General features: G+C 36.7%; 1 protein-coding gene across 2 annotated transcripts in view; it reads left to right on the forward strand.

Annotated features, from left to right (window-relative positions):
• Positions 1 to 3,522, forward strand: part of LOC116668547 (nucleosome assembly protein 1-like 1) — a 39,788-nt gene extending 36,266 nt beyond the window's left edge. For both annotated transcript variants that reach the window (XM_032496255.1, XM_032496258.1), the window contains one exon: positions 3,214 to 3,522. In XM_032496255.1, the coding sequence (XP_032352146.1) occupies positions 3,214 to 3,230 (17 nt within the window). In that variant the 3' untranslated portion in view covers positions 3,231 to 3,522. The remainder of the gene's footprint in view (positions 1 to 3,213) is intronic.
• The last annotated feature ends 10,260 nt before the right edge of the window (positions 3,523 to 13,782 follow it).

Below are 13,782 nucleotides of genomic sequence, written 5' to 3' on the forward strand. Positions count from 1 at the left end.
ATATATTTTAAGCTTTGTTTAAAGTACTAACTGTATGAGGAAAATCTGTCTCCAATGTTTATATTATAGTTGCCATGAGCTCTGAGAAATGTTACTTCTTCAGTACGTTGGAAATAATACTAAACTAAGGATGTGACTAGATTGGGAACTTTTAAAACCATTTTTTTGCATCAGAAATTTTATAAGTGGACAAAGAAGTAAAAATCTAATGCTACAAAAGGCAATATTGTAAATCAAAATATGTATACCTTTTATGGCACACATGTAATTTCACATGTATTTAAGAGAAACCTATAAAATAATAATAATAGTAATAATCAGGCAGCATAATAATCTACAGAAAGAGTATTGGCTTTTTAAGAAAAAACAAACATATTTTTTGAGATATCATTCACATACCATAAAATTCACCCATTTCAAATGTACAGTGGTTTTAGTATATTCACAGGGTTGTGCAACCATCACTATAATCTAAATTAGGAATATTTTCATGGTCTTAAAAAGAAACTCCTTACCTAGTGGCAGTCACAATCCCTATTCCACATGCCCTAATCCTAATTGACTAATCTACATTCCGTTTCTACAGGCTTGCTTATTCTAAACTTTATGTGTATATATATATATATATATATATATATATATATATGCATGGAATTATATAACATGTATCTGACTTCTGTGTCTGGCTTCTGTTACTTAGCATAATATTTTCAAGGTTCATCTATGTTATAGCACAAATTGATATTTCTTCTTACAGACGAATTCTGTGGTTCCATTGTATGGCTGTACCACATTTTATCTACCCATTCATCAATTGTTGGACATTGGGCTGTTTCCACTTTTTGTCTGAGTAATGCTGCTATGAATGTTCATGTATACATTTTTGAGAGGATAAATTGTGTTTTCATTTCTCTTATGTATATATCTGAGAGTGGAATAGCTGTATCACATGGTAACTCTACGTTTAATTTTTGAGGAACTGCCTGACTATTTTCCAAAGCAGCTGCACAACCAATGGCAATGTATGATGGTTCCAATTTCTCTATATCCTTGTCAACACTTGTTATTGTTCATCTTTTTTATTATAGTCATCTCAGTGGGTGTGAAGATTACTGACTTTTAAGTTAATCAGAATCATATGCCTAATCCAAATATGACCAACTCACTTCCATTCAATGGTCCCAATTTTGTTTTTCAGACTGCATTCCAAAGGTGGACTATAACATAGGACACCTTCCATATTGCTATCTCTGGCCTCTTTTTCTGCCACTTCCGTTCCCTGCACTTTCTACTCTGAATTGTATGAAGTTTTCTGCATGCACTTCGCTACCTCTAACCTCTGAAACTTTCTTTCTGCTTTTCTCTCTGCCTAGATATCCCCCCCCATCTTTTTGCCTAATTTTTACTCATGCTTTAAGACCCAGGAATTCGTTTCTCATATTGCTCTTCTCTAAATTCCCAGGTGTTATTACTTTTTTCTACTAGGTATTACCTTATGAATACTACAACTGTTTGAGGCAGGAAATATTATCCTAATTTTATACATAAGGAAACTGCCCCTTAGAGAGAATGAGAGATGGAGACATTAGTAACTTGCCAAAAGTCACACCATAAGTGAGTGGCACAGATTGAATTAAACGCTTTTCCTCTGTGCTCTCATGGTAGTCTCTGTACACATGGGTTCTTTATCTCATTACATTTATTTAGCTCCTTATATCTCCCCATTCAATCATTCATTCATTTAACCATTAATTCCCCAAATACTTATTTATAGTTTACCATATGTCGGGCACTGTGGCAGGTGCTAGGGACACGATGCTGACAAGACAGATCCTATATGGGACCTCACTGAACTTAAGAGTCTATTGGGGTGTACAAATGACTCAGTTAATGGATATGTGATGTGGTAGCAAGTAGCAGGGGGATTGAATCAGTAGTTAAAGAAACCTGGGGAAAAAATGACTTTGAAACTGATAAATATAAGAATGACTAGGGGTTAATGAGGTAAATACCTTATGGTGTTTGGCTTGGAGATGACAGGTAGCATGTCATACTATATGTTCTCTCTTTTCTCTCTTTTTTAAGCCCCCAAATTTAGTGGCTTAAGAAACAAATATTTGCTTTTTCAGTGCCATCTGCTCATGGTGCTGCCTCCCGCTCCCCTCCGCTGCCTCCCTGAGTGACTGTCTGTGCAGCTCTGGCCACCTGGCTCCCCATGCTAGCCACCAATATTTGAAGTCCTCACAACAATGTAGACATTGACAACAAAGAACAGTCTGAACTTGATCAACATTTGGTTGACGTTGAAAAAGTAGAAAAAGAAACAAAAATTGAAGCATGCCAGCTGACTGTTCAAATGCAGCAAAATCCTCAGATACTTGCAGTCCTTCAAGAAAGACTTGATGGTCTGGTAGAAACATCAACAGGATACATTGAAAGCTTGCCTACGGTAATTATAAGATGAGCAGTGCTCTAGAAAACCTTCAAGTTAAATGTACACAGACAGCAGCCAAATTCTTTGAGGAAGTTCATGATCTTGAAAGAAAGTATGCTGTTCTCTATCAGCCTCTCTATTCGTAAGCGATTTAAGATCATCAATGCAATTTATGAACCTATGGAAGAAGAATGTGAATGGAAACCAGATGAGGAAGGTGAAATTTTGGAAGAGTTGAAAAAAAAGGCCAACATTGAAGATGAGAAAAAAGATAAAAAGAAAGAAGACCACAAGGGAATTCCTGAATTTTAGTTGACTGTTTTTAAGAATGTTGACTTACTTAGTGGTATGTTTTAGGAACATGATAAACTTATTATGAAGCATTTAAAAGATATTAAAGTGAAGTTTTTAGATGCAGGCCAGCCTATGAGTTTTGAATTTCACTTTGAACCCAGTGAATATTTCACAAATGAAGTGTTGACAAAGACATATAGAATGAAGTCAGAACCAGATGATTCTGATCTCTTTTCTTTTGATGGACCAAAAATCATGGGTTGTACAAGGTGCCAGATAGATTGAAAAAAAAAGGGAACAGATTGTCACTTTGAAAACCATTAAGAAGCAGAAACATAAGGGACTTGGGACAGTTCATACTGTGACCAAAACAGTTTCTAATGACACTTGCTTAAATTTTTTTGCCCTCTGCATGTTGCTGCTGAAGTTATCCTTGCTGCAGACTTTGAAAGTGGTCATTTTTTATATGATTGTATCATCCCCAGATCGGTGTCATACTTAACTGGAGAAGCTACTGAAGAAGAAGACGATGATGATGATGAAGAAGGTGAAGAGGAGGATGAGGAAGGGGAAGAAGAAGGAGATAAGGAAAATGATCCAGACTGTAACTCTAAAAAGAATTGAAACCCAAGAGGGCAAGCAGCAGTGAAGCAGGATGTATGTGGCCTTGAGGATAACCTCCACAGGTCTTCCATCTGCTTCCCTGGAAAAGAACAATTTCCATAATTTGACAAGCCTATTTCAAGTTTTTGTTGTTGTTGTTTATTTGTTTGGTGTTTTTGTTTGATTTTTGTGGGGTCTTTTTTAGCCTAAAATAAAAATGTCAAATCACCAAAAAAATTTTAAATTATCTCACATTTTCTGTGGTCAGGAATTTGGAAGTGACTTAACGGGTAATTGTGGCTCAGAATCTCTCATGAGTTTGCCATCAAGACAGTAGCTGGGGCTGTAGTCATCTGGATGCCTGACAAAGTTTGACTAGAGGATCTGCTTCCAAGATGGCTCACTCACATGGCTGTTGGAAGAGGCCTGAGTTCCCCACCACATGAGTCTCTCTACAGGGCTGCTTGAGTATCTTTGAAATATGGCAGCTTCCCCAAGAAACAGCAAGTCCACAGTGCCTTTTATGACCTTGTCTTAGAAGTCATACAACATCACTTCTACCACATTCTATTCATTAGAAGTGAGTCACTAAATCTACCCCATACTTAAGGGGAGAAGTATGCTTCAACTTCTTGAAAGAAGGAGTGTCAAAGATCTTGTAGACATATTTTAAAACCACCACACATCTTCAGGGAAATGACAACAACAACAAAGTTCAGCATGGCTAGAATTAGAGTAAAGGAGGATGAAGAGAAGACTGGTGAGTGATAACACTGGAAAAATTAGCTGGAGCCAGAGTCCTTATTGCCCTATTAATCTTAGTGATTTAGCTTTTATTTTAAGAGCAGGGGAAACTATTGTAAAGTTTTCTTTTTTTAAAGCTCTATTGAAATATAATTCATAAACCAAGCAATTCACCCATTTAAAGTGTTCAATTCAATGGCTTTCAGTATATTCACAAAATTGTGCATTTATCTCTACAATCAATTTTAGGACATTTTCCCCCAAAGAAACAACTTTAGTTGTTACTCCTTATCCCTCATCCCTAGGCAACCACTAATCTACTTTTTATCTCTATCCATTTGCCTATTCTGGGCCTTTCATATAAATGGAATCATACAATATGAGATCCTTTGTGACTGGCTTCTCGCATTTACCATGTTTTCAAGTTTCATCTATGTTGCAGTATGGATAAATACTTCATTTTTTTTTAAATGGATGAAGAATATTCTATTTCATGGATATATCACATTTCATTTATTAGTTGATTGACATTTGGGTTATTTCTATTTTTTGCCTATTGTGAATAATGTGGCTACAAACATTCAAGTACAAGATTTTGCATGGACATGTTTTTATTTCTCTTGGGTATATACCTAGAAGTGGAATTTCTGGATCATGTAATAACTATATGTTTAACTTTTTGAGGAACTGCTACCCTGTGTCCCATTTGCCTGCACCATTTTACATTCCTCCTAGCAATATATGAGAGTTCTAATTTCTTCACATCCTTGCCAATATATGTTATTGTCCATCTTTTTTTGGATAACAGCCATCCTAGTGGGTATGATAAGGCATTTCATTGTGTTTTTAATTTGCATTTCTGTTTTGAAATGTAGGTTTTGTTATTATTCAGGAATGCCAAGGTCAACAGATTGAAAAGCCATTGAAATGATAGCTGTTATGCCATTGCAGAGGGAGCCACAAGGGGAAGTACCAAGTTCAGTCTGGAGGGGAGAGGAATGCAGTCAAGAGTTTTTATTGTGGTTTCCGTGGGAAGGAACAGGTAGGGCAGAGTAAGCAGGTTTAAGATTGGCCAGGTTGAATAATTTCCATAGCCCAGGGACATAGGGGCTGCTCCCACTGGTCTGTTATCTGGCCCTTGGGGCTTAGGTAGGGAAATAGTGGCCTGGAGTAAAAGAATCTGATAAAGGAGGTGATTGACTGGTATGGACTCTGGATTGGTTGGTTTGCATATGAAAGGCATGACTGAAGGCAAGTCTTTTACTGTCTATAAAAATTGGCTAACCCTGGGAAAGGAAAGTGCTTCAGGGTTAGCAAGGCCCCCAGATGTCAAAGTGTCAGAAATACAGGGTTAATACCTGACAGTTAATAACGTGGAATATCTTTTCATATGCTTATTGGCCATTTGTATATCTTCTCTGGAGAAGTGTCTGCTCAGATCCTTTGCCCATTTTTAAATTAGGTTGTCTTTTTATTATTGAGTTGCATTTGTTCTTTATACATTCTAGCTAATCATATATTTAACATATTTTACAAATCATATGTATCAAATATATGATTTGCAAAATATGTCTCCTAGTCTGTGGGTTTTTTCTTTTTTTCCTTCACTTTCTTGATGTTGTCTTTTGGAGCACAAAAGGGAAACTTTAAAGGAAAGTGACCTAACTAGACTTACATTTTATAAAGAATACTCTGTTGGCAGTATAGCTAATTGTGTGTGCGTGAGCAAGGCTGGGGAAGTAAAACCAGTTAGGAGTGAGTTGCAGTGATCTAAGAAAGAGATAAAGATGCCTGGAATAGAGCAGTAGTGCAAGAACGGAGAGAAATGGGGCTTAGTAGGAGCTGGAATGTCTGAGACTTAGAAATTTATTGCTTATTACTGAGAAGTACAGAATGTAATAAAGAGAAAAATCATGAATGAAGGCCAGGTATTTGGAAACTTCAGGACACACTGTAACTGTAATTAAAAGGACACTAGAGATGAATTTTCTTCATTAGTTAGTACTTTAAACAAAATTTAAATATATAAAATTCTAACTTTTGGAGCAGAAAGGAATGCAATCTAAATGGAATATAAGTATTTAAATATTTAATTTTTTTATTGAGAGAGACTGAGAGATGATATTGGGATATAAGGAGTTCATTGCTACAAAAAGTTCTTTAAAATTTTTAGACAAATATGAATTAAATGTTAGGAAATGTGTTGTTTTTAACAATGTGTCACATTTCAGAGTTACTGAACAAAGTATGAAAAAGGATTCATTCTTTTATATTAAGTCTTAGATTAAGTTAAACTGATACAGGAAAATAAGTGGGGTGTGAGAGGATGGCCATGTCCCAGGTCTTAGATGGGGACCTGCCAAGTGAGGGTCCCTGGCTTTGAGCAGGAAAGGATTCAAGTGCAAGCCATAGTTGAGTAAAAGTAGATTTATTTAGAGAGGTGCACACTCCATAGACAGAGTGCAGGCCATCTCAGAAGGTAAGAGAAAGGCCAAGAGGTGCGGGGTTGGGTGTTTCAAGTGAAAGTAGATACACATTCCATAGACAGAGTGCAGGCCATCTTGGAAGGTGAAGGAGCAAGAGAGGCCTGAGGTGCAGTGTTGCTAGTTCTTATATGCTACCAAGTATGAGGATTATCCTAACTACTTTGGGGAAGAGGGTGGGGAGTCCCAGGAACTGGGCCACCACCCTCTTTTTGACCTTTTATGTTAGCCTCTGGTGTCATGGCACATGTGGGGGTGTCATTTATCATGTTAATATATTACAATGTGTATAATGAAGGTCCACTGGAGGTGGAATCTCCCACCATCTTGGGCCTCCAGGTCTACTGGGAGTTGAACCTTCCACCATCTTGGTGCTAATTGCTGTATCATTCCTTCAAAGGCTATACTCTGCCCTCTTCCCTCCTGTCTCAAAGGGAAAGAGAGTTTTAAGAAATTTTTGAAAATATGCTTATTGAGGAGAACGCAGCCTAATAACAAGTTGATAATTAAACACATTGAATTTGAAGTTGCTATGAAACATTCAAGTGAAAATTGGTTAAAGGGTATTTGGATATATAATCTTGGTGCCCACTGGAAATACCTGAATTGCAGTTCTAGATTTTAGAGTCATTTTTATAGAGATGGTAATTAAAAATCATTAGCTATATTTAGAGTATTCAGACAGTAAGAATGGAAGAGGATGCTGAAAGAATCATGGAAGCATCAATGTTTAAGGGACAAGAAAAGGAACTTGTAAAGAACAAGGAGTAGCCAAAGAGGTAGCAGGAAAACTAGGAGAGTCCATACTATACTTGTCAAGGGATGAGAGAGTGCAAAGTATATAAAAATTTTTTTTGAGAAGTCAAGCAAAGCAAATAATTGCCTGTTGATTATTAGAACACACTGATTAGAAGTGATTGTAGTAAGAGGAGTTTCTGGGGAGATGTGGCAATGGAAGTCAGAGGCAGTGAGTTCAAGAGTGAAGATAAGAGGAGAAATGAAAACAGTGAGTATAGAAATATTCAAGTGCTTTCAGAACTAGGAACATAGTGGAAGGAGACTGTAGGATAAGAAATAGTGTTTTTCATAGGGGAGAAGGTTGAGGTGTTTAAATGCTGATGAGAAGGCAGTAAGAAGGTATTAAAAATACAAGGGAACAGAATATGGATTAGATGCTGTAAGACTGAAGACAAAAAACTACATACACACACACAAATGCTAATGTTATCATAGCAATTTTTCACAATAATTGAAGAACATGATAAATTTTAGTAAGAGAAAAGTGAAAATAAAGATGTAAATTTTTTCTCATACAACCCCCAACAAACAACAACAACATCAACAAAACTACACAAAACCCACACACCTATGGTCAATTATTTGACAAAGGAAGCAAGAACATACAATGGAGAAAAGACAGTCTTTTGGCAAGTGGTGTTGGGAAAGCTGGACAGCTGCATGTCAGTGAAGTTAGAACACTCCCTCACATCATACACAAAAATAAACTCGAAGTGGTTTAAATATTTAAACATAAGACAGGACACCATAAATCTCCTAGAAGAGAATATAGGCAAAACATTCTCTGACATAAATCATAGCAATGTTCTCCAAGGGCAGTCTACCAAGGCAATAGAAATAAAAGCAAAAATTAAAAAATGGGACCTAATTAAACTTATAAGCTTTTGCATATCAAAGGAAACCAGAAACAAAAGGAAAAGACAACCTATGATGGACTGGAAGAAAATATTTGGAAATGATATGACTGACAAGGGCTTGACTTCCAGAATATACAAATATCTCATACAACTCAACAAACAAATAAACAAACAACCCTGTCAGAAATTGGGCCAAAGACCTAAAACAGACATTTCTCCAATGAAGACATACGGATGGCCAATAGGCACATGAAAAGATGCTCAATATCACTAATTATAAGAGAAATGCAAATCAAAACTACAATGAGGTATCACCTCACGCTGGTCATTAAAAAGTCTACAAACGATAAATGCTGGAGAGGGTGTGAGAGAAAAGGGAACCCTCCAACACTGTTGGTGGGAATGTAAATTGATACAGCCATTGTGGAAAACAATACGAAGATTCCTTAAGGGGGACATATAGCTCAATGGTAGAGCGTGTGCCTAGTATGTACAAAGTCCTGGGTTCAATCCCTGGTACCTCCATTAAATAAATAAATAAATAAACCTAATTACCTCTTCCCCACCCTTCAAAAAAATTCTTTAAAAAACTAGAACTAGAGTTACTATATGATCCTGCAATCCCACTCCTGGGCATATATCTGGAGGGAACTCTAATTCGAAAAGATACACACACCCCAATGTTCATAGCAACACTATTTACAATAGCCCAGACATGGAAGCAACCTAAATGTGACAGATTATCACAGTAAGTGACACTCTAGCTGGAATTTTGAGCTGCATTGATTTAATATGAGCCTGGGTAACTTTTTGCTTTCTATGTCTGCATATGTGGAATACTATTCCAAATAGCACAGGGACTCTGCAAAGTTAATTTGAAAAGATCTAAATCTTTAGAGAAGGAATGAATTTCTGTGCTAAATCAAGCTTTCAATTTTTCAGTTGAATTCCTATGATGATGGTTTTAGAGTCCCTTCCTTCTTGGATCCTCATTCATTCCTACATGCATTCACCCACTTTCCAAACAGCAATTGAGCATGTTCTGTGTATGTAGCACAACACTAAGTGTCATCAAAAAGCATTTCCAAGCTTCTTCTTCACTCACATGTTTTAGATAAACCAACTGTACCACTTTGTCATAAAGGGAGTGTGCAATGAACTGCCTGGACAATGAACAAAAAAACTACACAAATACTGCATTCCACTTAGTAAATCTGTTTCTCATATTTCTCAGGAGTTAGCATTCTCTATGTGTATTACTTTATGTGTATACTAGGATTGAAGAAATGAGTGAATATATTGCAGATAATGAGAGCCAGGTTTTCTTACTGTTGGAGAAATAAGTTACAAGTCAAGGAAAAGAAAAGGCTAGAATAAACCTTGTAGTGTTGAATTGGAATCAATGGTGTCAGAATAAACTCAGTTTTATATGTGTATGTGTGGGTGCATGAATGCATTAATATGCATACATGTGATTCCTTAGCTCTGTTCACTAAGAGGGCCTAGGAGCAATGATACCCCAGTAGCAAAGAGCACATCTAGCACCCAGATAAGTTCCTAATAACATTCTTTAGTAAAAGGAACCAGGGGATCCTTGGAGAAGTGTTGATTCCAGGGCTGGGGCAGGATGAGCCTGGAACATCTTGTGGTACCAGAAAATAAGGGAATGCTTAAAAAAGGAAGTGGACATATCAAAAGGACACAGAAACTAGCTCGAAGGAGCTTCCAATGACCAAAGTTGAACAATCTGAGAAACAAAATAAATAATGATAATACTGAATTATAAACCATAGAATAAAATATATACCCATGAGTCCATATTGACATCAATATAATTAAACAAGTAAATTAGAGAGAAGGAACAGCTATTCCTCACAGAAAATTTCCAGGTAATAGGTGTAGAATGAAAGAGGCAAATACACCATCTCTGTTAGGCAAATACAATAGTAATAATTGTTGCAGGCAAGATCCACTGATGGATGGTAAAACCAGTGAGTGAAAGTTTGAAGAAAAACAAGATTTTTGCATAGTCTCAAAGTAACTCCCTCAAGATATTTATTAATACAAAGGGAAAATAATACTAATTATACCTCCTGGTAGATATCAGCTTAACCAAGTGATCAAGATTAGTACCACCAGTAATAAGACGTACTGATACTGGGTATCCTCCCATACGATGCATTGAGAACATAGTACCACCTTTGCGGTATTTTTTTTTTAAATTAGAAAATATCAGAGAAACCACATTGAGAGAGAGCCTACAAAATGACTACCAATAATTCATCAAAAGTGTTCAGGTAACGAAAGACCGAGGAAAGGAAAGACCGAGGAACTGTCATAGTTTGGAGGAGACTAAGGAGACACAATTAACTGCAGTGTGGGATTCTGGATTGGACCCTGGGACAGAAAAGGACACTAAGGGAAAACCTGGTAAAGTGTGAATAAGGTCTATAGTTTAGTTAATAGTACTGTAGCAATGTTAATGTCTGGATTTTGATCCTTGTACTATGGTTATTCAAGTCGTTGATGTTGGAGGAAGCTTGTGGGAAGGGTATACACAAACTCTGTACTATTTTTGTAACTTTTCTGAAAATCTAAAACTATTTCAAAACAAAAAGGTAAAAATAATAAAGGTGAGGGTGGGATCCAGAGCACAGGGAGAAAAAGTAGGCTTAGTTAAAAAGAAGTGGGGCTGTGCTGCTCCCATGGAACCAAGAGGGCTGGCAGAAAGCACGAGTGGCAATGCAGGCAGGTTCATGGGCCTGTTGACAGGAAGGGGATGGAGTTCTTCAAGGGAAGACCACAGCTGCACCCTTAATGCCCTTCTCAGGTCCTGCCATAGAGTAAGGACTCAATAAAAGTCTAATGAGCTGAACAGGCTTGGGTTTCAGTCATGCATAGTGATTATATCATGATTTTCAGATATGACTTTAGGAAAGTTACTTACTCTTTCTGTGCCTCCATTTCCTGTGGAAATAGGGATAATCTTTCCAGTCATTGAGTTGGAAACTAATATATATTCACCAAAATCTGTTTCCTTTTCTTCCTGGGCACACAGCTAGATAATGCTTTGCAGCTTCCAATTATGTTAGGCACATACTGATCGGCACATCACTGGCTCTCAATACATGTTTAATGAAAGAATATGACTATTGACATATTTATAAACTTTGTTGTGTCACCAGTTCTTCCTTATCTTGATCCAGGATGACATCTTATCTGCCATGGAGGCGGTTAAGACCAAATGAAAATTTCCATTGGATGATTTGTTGTAAAGAATAGGATCTGTTTTATACAGAACTAACATAATTCCTTTTTCCCTAATTATGAGCCATGGGTAGAAGTCATGTATTCTTAATCCCCTAACATGGATAGACCTGGAAGAAAACAACAATTGTGGAAAAATTTTGCCAGAGTGTTTCTTCCCTCCCTGCCCCTTCCCCCATCTAACTTAAAGATACACTATTATTAAAAGCAGTGTGAACACAGAGGGATATGTTGTGGTTAAAGAATGGGAAAATTAAACTGCAGCTAAGAAAAACTTGCTGAATACTGAGGTGGGGTCTTCTAGGGATGTAGTACCCTACTTAGATTAAGCCATCAATGATTCATATTTTGAACCTTGACTTCTCTGGCTCAGTAACATGGTAGAGTCAGTTAAATGAATGAGTTAAACAAATTCATGAATTCTCATGCCAGCCAATTTCTTATGAGAATAATACGTAAACCAGGATGCTAATTTGCTAATTTAAAATGATAAATGTAACCAGAGAGCATGTTGTATGTCTTATTATCTGCATGGTGCACTCTTTCTTGGTAGGAAAATTTGGGAAGCCATATAGCTATAATCAGGAAATTTTCTGGTAAACAGGAATCTGGAGCAAGAAGAGTTAGATGGGTAATCTTAAAGGCCAGGATTATCAAATTATGATAACTGAATGCAACCATTCCAGTAGTAAGGACAGGCTTGCTAAGAGAGGGTTACTTTTTCTCTACTGATACTTTCTTTTATGTGGATTGAGCCAGAATGGTATAACTCTAAGCTTCTCCATATCCCTTTACCCAGCCAAGAGAAGAGAAAGTGATATCTGACTGGTAGATTCAGAAAGAATGATCCAGGCATGGTTGCCTCATTTCCTCTCTTCTCTCATGAGAGTAAAGCTGCTCAGAGAGTACACACTTGTTCCAGGATTTAAGACATACTTAGTTCAGTCTATAGCCCAGGGCTAATTTCTCCATTAGGCACAGTGGGTACAGTGTCTAGGGGGCAGGATACTTTTCAGAGGCCCTGAAAATGTCTTAATTTAAAATGAGAAGAAAAAAAAAAAACCATGCAGGCCAAAGAAAATATATAGTACTAATATATTTTTAATAATGTTTTAATATATAGTACTAATATATTTTTATTTATATCAGTGAAGTCATAAAATATAACTTTAAATATGTTTTAGGAAGGAAGGGAACCATAAAAGCAGAAGTGCCTATGGCTCCGCGCAAGACCCAGTGTGACTCTGTGCTGCCTGTGGAACAGGGTGAGGGTTTCAGGTGACAGATCAGTTTGGTTCTCATGTGCCACATACTTCAGTTGGTCCTTATCAGTTAGTGGTGATATTTGATCCATCATTTATCTTACACTTGCCCTTTATTCTCAGTTTAGACAGAGAAGAGCAATGTTATTTACTAGGCTGTCTCAAGACCCCAGAATAAGTCACAGGAATATATATTTACTGAATTGAACTGAAGGAGATTGGAAAATTTGTGTACTGAGCAGGGCTGCCCTGATCAAGGCTGGTCAATCTCTGACAAATTACTATTATTCAACTTCCCTTTTCTGGGTTCCATGCAGATCAAATCCTTCTATATTTTGGAATTAGCCAAAAGAAAAATGAGGAAACACACTGACATCATCCTACAAATCATCCTGGTTTGGAACAGGTTTTTTTTAGCAGTCCATCAAAGCAAACAGTGAGAAATTCCTATGCCTTACCATGAACAAATACCCAATGCAGGACATATTTTGAAACACTCACATACATCTACTTGGGACCCGAAGGAAAATCTGGAACTGTTTTACATATTTTAGGACTGTTTTACATATTAAAAGATCACTTATTTTTAGGTAATATTACATTTACAGAGCAAGCTAGAATGACAATAATTTTCTAGGAAAATTTCTAGGAAATTTTTTTGGAAAATATTCTAATTTTGTTTTCCTTATGTAGTTTACTTGACTAAAACTGGATATCTCTGTGTTTTAGTTTTAAAGCAGTTTTGATTCTCAGAATGATTGAAGTTTTTAGTTAACTTCAATCACTGGTGATAGAACTAAAGCATTATTATTTATGAAGGAATCAAAATGAGTTGGAAAAAATATATAATGCTTTCAGTTCACTTAGAGAATAAACTAATATTTATCAAGTAACTGATGTATATCAAGCATTTACTTAGCTATTTTCATCCATATTGCCTCATTTAATCCTGACAGTGGTCCTCTAAGGTTAGCATCCTTATCCTCACTTTACAATTGGGGAAACCGAGGCAGGGAGCATTTGATTACCTTTGCAGAGAT

Source organism: Camelus ferus, chromosome 2 (assembly GCF_009834535.1).
Source record: "Camelus ferus isolate YT-003-E chromosome 2, BCGSAC_Cfer_1.0, whole genome shotgun sequence".
Classification (NCBI taxonomy): Eukaryota; Metazoa; Chordata; class Mammalia; order Artiodactyla; family Camelidae; genus Camelus; species Camelus ferus.